Raw genomic sequence first — 9300 nt, 5'->3', positions numbered from 1 at the left:
GCAGTTACAGACTGGAGGATATTAAATACTTGGGTTCTCCATTCCAAGCTCACTTTTTAACCTTCGAGAATTTGAAATTGGGGGGGGGGGGAAGGGTAAAAAAGGATCTACTATCCCTGGGTTACGTTTTACCAAAGGAACGAAATATTCCGTCCATCTGGGCATAAATAAAATCGAAGGAATTGTATCTTAATACAGCACTATCTCGTAGCTTCTGCCAGGCTCACCACTCACTGTTTAACCTCTGGACAGGTTATAGTCTTCTGCTCTTATTTGTCCACTACCCCGCACAATGAGATTATTTGACCTGTCCTTTGGGGCGGCACATCCAACACCATCTTTTGATGGAACACTTTTGAATTTTGAGAGCTGGAGCATTTTGGCTGGAAAACTTGCCCCTCAAAGCGCTAACTTGCCGGGGGCTAACGCAAATCCCCTCCAGTGACTCCTTTGGGACGAAAGGCGTTTTGCTCAATGTTGTTCACGCAGATCTCATCTGGAAAGAAGCTATTTAAAATGAGTGTGTCATTCCCTTTCTGTTACTCGATCACCCTACTTACAGCGTAGCTGAAGTGTGTTCTGCAATTACACTCACACAGAACCAAACATTTAGAAGAACCTGAAGAAATGTATCACTACACCAAATTCGATTAAGTTTCCTGGAGACTGAACAATGAATTGCATTTCTTTTACTGGGAATGAAGATGTACGTGTTTTGAGAAGCTACAATAGTATTTTCCGAAAAATTTAAAATGATCGTTCTTCACCCATTCCAGATGGATTCCGTATTGTTTACCAAAGGGTCGCAGATGCCTACCCTTTAACCAAGTTGGTTAACTGCTTATAAAATGTGCACTGGCTGATTAAACCTGAAATATTGGAAGACATTTCTGGGACATTCTACATATGCCTTTGCAGCAATTGCGGAATTAATCAATTGGCATCTCTAAAACCAAACTTCGTTTAGAAAACAGCAAGCAAAAGCAGACTACAGTTATAATCGTAATTGACAAAAAGTATGTGCAAAGCTGCACTTAAAATTGAGGGAAGGGTGATGTATTTTGGAGAATGCAATCCAGAACCGATTGATTTTACTCCACGGAGAAGATGGTTACATTAAACTTGTTAAGATGTGGAAATTAGTCTGGAGAGCGCGAAGTAAAACTACAAAACGCCCGCAGGGTCTTCAGGAGGCAAAGAACCAGCTGTTCGGTCTCTGACCCTGCACGGAAAAGCGGCACCGCGAAGAAAGAGGGTGGGCTTTGCTTGTGTGTGAGCTTCGAACCGAGTCACCTTCGGCTCGTCTCCGTAACAGGGAGACCGCGAGCAAACCTGCTCCTTTAAGACTCAGTTGCTATCCAAACACGAGTAAACAGAGCGGACCATTCGCGGGCGCCGGGCGCGGAGGCGGAGCCAGGCTCCGAGGGCCCCGCGCCGCCGCGGGACGCCCGCCCGCAGGGGAGGCGGGGCCGCTACTAAAGCGGCGGACTCCCGGCGGCGAGCAGCCTGGGGAGGGGCGCGGGCGGGGACGGAGCTCCGAGCGCTCGCTGCCGCGGGGTGATGGCCCTGCGCGAGTGCGGGCGCCGACCTGACCTGGAGGCGGCGGCCGGGGCTTGCGGAGGCGCGGGGTTCCGGGCGCGCGCTGAGCGCCGGCTCTAGCCACCCTCGGGTCTTGCAAAGTCCGCGTGGACGGGGCTGGACCTCGGCGAGGATCCGCTCCGCTGCTGTGCTGCTCGTCGACCTCCGGATCATGTCCGCGGCTCCCGGGATTCCGCTCGGAGAAAGGAGTGTGCCCGGCGTGGGCCCAGCGACCTCCCCGAGCTCCGCGCCGCGCCCCCTGGGCCGGGTCTGAGCGCGCTGCGCGGCGGACCTTTCTGCGGGAGGTGAGTGTCGGCTCCGGGACGGAGCTGCAGCCGCCGTAGGGGAGGAAGGGAGCGGGCGTGCCCGGCTTCTCGGCCGGGGGTGCCCGGGTTCGGGGGCGGGAAATCGAACGGACGCGATCCCGGGGCATCGTGTTTCTCGCTCCGTCGGATCCGGCCCCCCGCCCCCAGCCAGCACTCCGGGACACACGCGGTTAGGTGTCGGCTGCAGTTTTGTTTCTGACGTTGAATCATAGCATCCATCCAGGCTTTCATAACAGCTGACCCAAGGCACGCTGAGACAAAACCCCACGTCGTGTGGCGTTTCCGACGCTGCGGTCGCGCTCCTGGCCCGCCCGTCCGGGGCAGCCGCGACGGCGCAGCGCGACCGCGCGGGGACTCACGCCGCCGGCCTAGCCAGCGCTTTGCAGAGGGAAGTAAGAGTTCAGTCCCGGGACATTCTCCAGCCTTGTAGCCGGCCTTTTTGGCCTTTTGATTTCCCTCCCACCCTCCAGTCCTGGAGGAGGGAGCAGAAGGCAAACTCCCCGGGGATTTAGACGCTTAGATTCCCGTGGCAGAGCTTCAGAGAAAGGAGAGGCGGTTGCAGGGAAGGAGGGAGAAAAAGGTGTTCGTGGAGGGAGCGCTGGATCCGCCTCCCTACCTGTTAGCAGAGAACAAAAGAGGGTTGGCGTTTCCGAAGCGAAACGGCGCAGACAGCTACTTTCTCTGCGAAACAAACTGCAGCCTTGAACAGAACGAGAAAATACGCAGGGGGAGCGAGGAAGCGGACAGCAACAGAACCCTGATTATGCGGAAGGCATCTTAATTTAATTAACTCCTTGGGAAGGCCGAGGCGCGGCGAAGGGGGCAGGAACTTCCCAGCCGCTTCCCTCTGTTCACCTGATCCAGGCTGGCCATCATTACTACTTTTTAAATGATCTAGTCCTTATATCCACTAGGACTATTGCTCTTATTTATGTAAAATTCCACTGTGGCTTGGGCTGAAATTCAGCGAGTCTATGGACCCATCAGTCATTTCTCTCACACCAACACACAGATTTTAGCAGATGACCCCTGACTGTATATTATTTTTAGATAACTCAGTGTAATAGCAGCATTACCAAAGAGCAATACTCCGTCAAATTACCACATACCTTCCCCCCCCCCAATGTTTTGAAAGCTTCACTGAACTGAAATTAGTTATGTACACATCTCACTTGTTGACAACCAGTGACCTAAATTTTACAAAACTTCTATACATGCCCGGAAATCCCTGTGAAGAAGACTGCTGAAAGAAAACCAGCCTCTGCTCCACCAAAATATTAATGTCTTTTCACGGGTTCTTTCCTTATAAAATTAAAAGTAAGGAGTGGTCCGAAAAGGAGTAGAGAGAAATGACAGCAGAGGAGGATGATGATCGCTGTTATTGCCTGAAACTCAGTGTGGCAATTACATGCTCAACTCTAGGCAAAACGAAAGTACTTTAGATCTCTTCATTGACTTAAAATATCTTTTGACGTATATTTCTAGCAACTCAGTGGGAGAGTGGAAATCTAAATTCTCTAATTACTTATGGCAAAAGTGTTTGGTGGATATTTAGGTCTGTTCTGTTTGTAAAAGTGTTGAAGTCACCGATGGTTTGCTCTTCCTCTATGAAGAAACTATCTGTCCTGCAAATTAAAATGAAAACTTACTATGAAATACACTTTTGTGCCATTTTGGATCTGAACTGTAATAGAGCTGCTAATTTTTGTTATAAACCACTTGAAGAAGGGAAGGAAGATGGCACTCCGCTTTCTGCTGGCAGAATTAACATGTAATGTTTAGGCAGATTTCACTTAGTGCATGTGACATGGAACTCACAGGTGGTGATATTCCTTCAGTTGACAACCTCCCTCACCCCCCACAACAGTGGTAGGAGTTGTACTTCGCCTCCCGTATTTATTTCTAAGAAATCTAGTCTGGGAATACACCCAAATAATAATTTCAATTTCCTCTCTATGGGGGAGACCACTTTTTAACTAGGGGAAAAATAATATTTTGAATCTCTGGAAAATCCTCATTACACAAAAAGAAGGAAATAAAAGTGCAATTTATTTTTTTAATGGAAGAGGAAATAATCAGAATACCGGGGATGTTAGTAGAATCCTTTTTTTTTTTTTTCTTTCCTGCCTTTCTAGGAGGGCTTGAGTGTTGCCACTGAACAAAAATGAATCGTGATTTGTGGTGGGAAAGTGGATTACTAATGGAGGTTTACAGTTTCGGTTGAATGGTCTGAGACCCTCTGACAGTTGCACACCTCTCAGTAACTCCCAGTCCGAACTCCCAGACCGAATAGTCCAGGCCGAGGCGGTTCATTAATAAATCCCCGTCTCTGAGCACTCCAAACAGAAGAGGCGGGAGAGAAGGCGGGGGCCTCGGGGCGACCGAATTCTGACTTGTCAGGGCGCCCCGTCTTTAGCGCAGTCCGGGAGTGGGCCCTCAGAGCCGCGGGGACGCTTCTCAGTCGGCTGGGGAGGGTTCCCGCGCTGAGCGGTGGCCGGTGTCCGGTGAGGGGAAGATGGGACAGACTTTCCCACCTTCCTGCTGGGTTCCTGCTGGGTTCAAACGCGGGGCTTCAGGGTCAGTGGCTACAAGCTCCAAGAAGGGCGCTGAGCTGTGAGCCACCCACCTGGCTGCCCTGGGGGCTGCCCTCCCAGGCGGAGGCGAGGCCCAGGTCCGCTGAGCAGTGGGAAACAGCGGGCTCACCCCGGGCACAGGTGAGGAGCCCCGAGCAGCCTGGGTCTGAAATCCGACCTCTGTGTTGCCGTTCGGGGCGCAGGGACCTGGGAGTTTGTGCGCCCCGCTTAGGCCCAGGCCGCGCTCGTCTTCCAGCAGATAAACGAGCTTCCTCCAGGCCCGCAAAGCCGCACTGTGCCCCGCCAGCTGTGGCTCCCCTGCTGCCCCTCCCGTACCCCTTCCTAGGGAGCCCCCTCTCCTCTCCACTCCTCTTTTCTCTTCTACTGAGGCCTCCCTGGTGTAGGCGCGCCTGGTGCCAGCCCGGGAACCCGCTCCGGCCTCCCAGGGGCTTGGCGCTCGGTCTGGGAGAAGGGGCTCCGGCCTTAGGGAGGTTCTCCGCGCACCTACCCCTATCCCACACCACCGCACCCCACCCCCGGGAGTCTGAACCATCTGGAAGGGATCTTGGTGGGGGGTGGGAGGGGACGGCCCCTGGGAAGGAGGAGGGGGGCAATTCTAGGCTGAACCTGGCCCCCGAAGTGTCACTTTCCTTTCCTGCGGCCCCGTCACCGCTGATAAATGGGACTGAGGCGGACGAGGGAAAAAGAGGACCTCCGAGGTCAGCGTGGGGCGAGACCGGCCCTTCCTAGGACCCTGCGGCCCTGGAGCGCAAAGTGCACCCCCGCTGCGCTCCAGCACCCGGGAAAGGCGGCGCTGGGCGGGGCAGGCGGCGGGCCGCAGCGTGTGACCCGTGTGACCCGTGTGACCCGCAGCACCGACTCTACCGGGCCCTCGGTGTGGTCCCCCAGGGAGCTCGGAGGCGCCCAGGCGGCAGGAGCGGCCCTAGGCCTGCGGGTATTGGCGTCGCGCACCTTTGCGTTTGGCCGAGCTTCGCGGGACCGGGTGGGGTGGGTGGGCAGAACTGGGTGCTGCCTCCGCCAGCGCACCCTGCACACATGCACCGCCCGCCTTTCTGTCTCCCGGGACCTGGGTCTTCCGTCCGTGGGGTGCCCGCAACCCGACCTGCCTGCGGGCGCCCACGGAGGGCCTCCAGGGTGCCCCGCTCGCCAGAAGACACTTCCTGGCCCGCCTGACACCCTGGCCCCAGGGCCGAGCTCCGCGCGGACTGGCCTGGCAGGCGCTCACCCCCGGAGTGGAGGGAGGAGGAGGACTCTGAAGGAAGGTGCGGTAAGCGCGGGCGCCGCAGGAAAGGCCGAGCCGGCTTGGGTAACAGTCGCAACTCCCCGTCTCTTCCCCTGCCGTTTCCAGGGTTTTATCTGCGAGCTGTTGCCTCTCTGGGTTTTCACCGGAGCCCCCCGCCCACCTGCCTCCGAGTCCTGGAAGAAAGGGGCGGTTCCCTCCGCCCCCCAGCACCCGGGAAAATGGGGAGCAAGGCCCTGCCGGCGCCCATCCCGCTCCACCCGTCGCTGCAGCTCACCAATTACTCCTTCCTTCAGGCCGTGAACACCTTCCCAGCCGCGGTGGACCACCTGCAGGGCCTGTACGGCCTCAGCGCCGTGCAGACCATGCACATGAACCACTGGACGCTGGGGTACCCCAACGTGCACGAGATCACCCGCTCCACCATCACCGAGATGGCGGCAGCGCAGGGCCTCGTGGACGCGCGCTTCCCCTTCCCGGCGCTGCCCTTTACCACCCACCTCTTCCACCCCAAGCAGGGAGCCATTGCCCACGTCCTCCCAGCCCTGCACAAAGACCGGCCCCGTTTTGACTTTGCCAATTTGGCAGTGGCTGCCACGCAAGAGGACCCCCCTAAGATGGGAGACCTGACCAAGCTGAACCCGGGGCTGGGCAGCCCCATCTCGGGGCTGAGTAAATTGACTCAGGACAGAAAGCCCTCCCGAGGGAGGTTGCCCTCCAAAACGAAAAAAGAGTTTATCTGCAAGTTTTGCGGCAGACACTTTACCAAATCCTACAACTTGCTCATCCACGAGAGGACCCACACAGATGAGAGGCCATACACGTGTGACATCTGCCACAAGGCCTTCAGGAGGCAGGATCATCTGCGGGATCACAGGTGAGGTGGGGAAAGAGGTTGGCCTGGGAAGGGAAGGCAACTTTGTCCAGAGTACCGAGTCCTGAGAGATATTCCAAATGTCCCTAAAATCCCCTCTGAACTAGAATATATCCCCCAAAGGCCCTTGCTGGCCAGCTGCAGTGGACCTCCAACATTTACCTTTTTCCTCTGCGGCCTCCTACTCCGACCTGTCCTTGTTTGGAGTGCCGGAGGGCCTTTCCTCATCCTTAGGCAGTTACAATCTGGTGGGTTGGCCTTGACCCTGAGATCAGTTTCCCCTTGATCCGTTGCCAAGGGGGGCAGGGGGAAGGGCAGTGGGTAAAGCCAAGGGACCCCTAAGACCTTCCTGTGGTGGGTAGTAGTCCGGGCTGCTGTCAAAACCACTTCTAGAAATGTCCCTTGGCCACCGCTACTGGGTTCCCTTTCTTCCCTATCTCCCCACCCCTCAGGTACACCCAGAGCCTTCCAAGGCAACCTTTCTTTTATTTTATTTATGGGGGTCTTGAGATCACTGACTTTAGAAACAGCCCCTCACAGCCCTCCCCCCCCCCCACAAGACCTTAAACTCTACATTAATAAACGGCAACTGAAGAAATACTATAAGTGTTTTCCTGGGGGGGGGGGGGGGGGCGGGGAACTTCCCAGGAGAGAGGTTGGAGATCTCTTTGGACTCTACTTGCAATTCCACAGGGTTAGGACTTCAGTTGGGATTCTCCACGGCTGTTTAGGGATTTGCTAAAATAGTTCCCCTAAATTCTATCTTGCCTAACATCCCAATTTGGCCAGTTTAAGTACCAGAGAAAACCATACAGACCAAGAAGGACTCATTCCGGCACAATTTTGAGCTCCAGAACAGCCAGAGAGGGCGATCAAGTGTAGATAAAGCCAGAGGAAAAAATACAATCTAAAAACATAAATAAAGGGAATCCTGTTTCTTTTGTCCTTTCACAACTTCCTTTGGAATAACTGTCAAAAGAAACTCCTCACTATGGTGGTAAAACCATTTCAATGAAACCTTATATTGATTTACAGGTATATCCATTCCAAAGAAAAACCTTTCAAATGTCAGGAGTGTGGGAAAGGATTTTGTCAGTCTAGAACTCTAGCAGTTCACAAAACTTTACATATGCAGGTAAGTTTGTTTTCTTGTTTAAAGACAATGGCTGGTTTCGTTTTATCATTTTCGCTCTTAAAAGGTGTTCAATGGCAGGCACTTTCTCTTAAAAGGCCATGTTTAGATTTAGTTTTCTAGGTGGGGAAAACACTCAACCTTTTTATATACACACAAAAAAAGTAATCTTACTTAACACAAAACATTATTATATTTTTCTTAAAGAAAAGGCCATTCTCAATATTCTAAATTCTAATTTTAGAATTATTATCCGCCCCCCCCCATCTGATCTGCCCTGCATTTAAAGCTTTCGTGTTTGAGAGGAAATAAAGGTAATTTTGATAATGGAGGCATGATGAAATCCCATATGCTCACTCTCCCAGGGGCCTCATAATTTGTAGTTACAGAACATTGAGGAATAGTTTAATTTTCCAGCAAAGAGGAGCCTTATTGCCTGGGAGAATGTCATTCCTTAAGAGAGGATTAGCGTTTTTCCTTCCTCCTTTTCCTGCCTGTGACACGGTGATGAAATGCAAAGAGCTGGAAATCACAAAGCCCACCACGGTGGCCACCGGTAGTTATCAGTGCAATTGGGCCTCTGTGTGTGCCTGCAAGTGTGTTTCTGCGATTGGAGGATTAGGAGCCAGATTTGTTCCTGCAAGTCCCCTCTTTTGTTGTCATGCACGTGTTAGGTTAATGCTTGTGATACCGATAAGACAGAAACTATTGAGAAGGGTGCGGTGGTGGTGTGAAGGATTAATCCTTTGCTTGCTTCACATCTGAACAGGAATCTCCACACAAATGTCCCACATGTGGAAGAACCTTTAATCAGAGAAGTAATCTGAAAACTCACCTTCTCACCCATACAGACATCAAGCCCTACAGCTGCGAGCAGTGCGGCAAAGTGTTCAGGCGAAACTGTGATCTGCGGCGGCACAGCCTGACTCACACCCCGAGGCAGGACTTCTAGAGAAGCCCAGGATGTGTCCCATGCTGCCGCCGCTCCCCTCCCCAGACACCTCTCCAAGCCTCCCACCCAGGGGTCGCACCCCCAACCCCTTACTGACCCCAGCTCCTCCCTTGCAGCAGCCGCACCTGCAGCTCCAGGGAGTTAACTCTTCTTCTCGAGAACTGAAAACTGTAGAAAGCCACACCAGTACATCCCTTCACAAAGAGCATATGCTAGTTTCTTGTAGATATTCACAGCTCATTTTAGAGCTCTGTACATAATGTCATCGGTCTTTGTTTTGTTGTTTTGTCTTGTTTGTTTTTGTATCTTGTTGGATGCACCTAGATATGGAAAATGGAAGCCAAATTTATCTTTAAAGAGTGTATTTTCAAAATAAAACTTCTTGTTTGTTTCAACACTTCTGCAAGTGTCTTACTATTTAACTTTGTTTTTTCTTCTGGGTTCTGGAAGAGTAGGATGCCTCTAAAATATTCAATACTTTTAAAATATTTTATTTATTTATTTATTCGAGAGAGAGGCAGAGACATAGGCAGGGGAGAAGCAGGCTCCTTGTGGGGAGCCTGTGCAAGACTTGATTCCAGGACCCTGGGATCATGCCCTGAGT

General features: G+C 52.7%; 1 protein-coding gene across 2 annotated transcripts; it reads left to right on the top strand.

Annotated features, from left to right (window-relative positions):
• Nucleotides 1-1513: 1513 nt before the first annotated feature.
• Nucleotides 1514-9082, top strand: OSR2 (odd-skipped related transciption factor 2). 2 transcript variants are annotated; one of them, XM_041768440.1, is made up of 4 exons: nucleotides 1514-1883; nucleotides 5847-6615; nucleotides 7648-7747; nucleotides 8596-9082. In XM_041768440.1, the coding sequence occupies exons 2-4, from the start codon at nucleotides 5960-5962 to the stop codon at nucleotides 8668-8670; spliced, it is 831 nt and encodes a 276-aa protein (XP_041624374.1). In that variant the 5' UTR covers nucleotides 1514-1883; nucleotides 5847-5959; the 3' UTR covers nucleotides 8671-9082. The 2 variants fall into 2 exon arrangements, with proteins under 2 accessions (XP_041624374.1, XP_041624373.1); XM_041768439.1 differs by having other exon boundaries at nucleotides 8514-9082.
• Nucleotides 9083-9300: the final 218 nt, after the last annotated feature.

The sequence above is a fragment of the Vulpes lagopus genome, chromosome 9 (genome assembly GCF_018345385.1).
Source record: "Vulpes lagopus strain Blue_001 chromosome 9, ASM1834538v1, whole genome shotgun sequence".
Classification (NCBI taxonomy): Eukaryota; Metazoa; Chordata; class Mammalia; order Carnivora; family Canidae; genus Vulpes; species Vulpes lagopus.
Note: the sequence above shows the minus strand (reverse complement) of the source record. Positions and strands in the feature narration are given on the sequence as shown.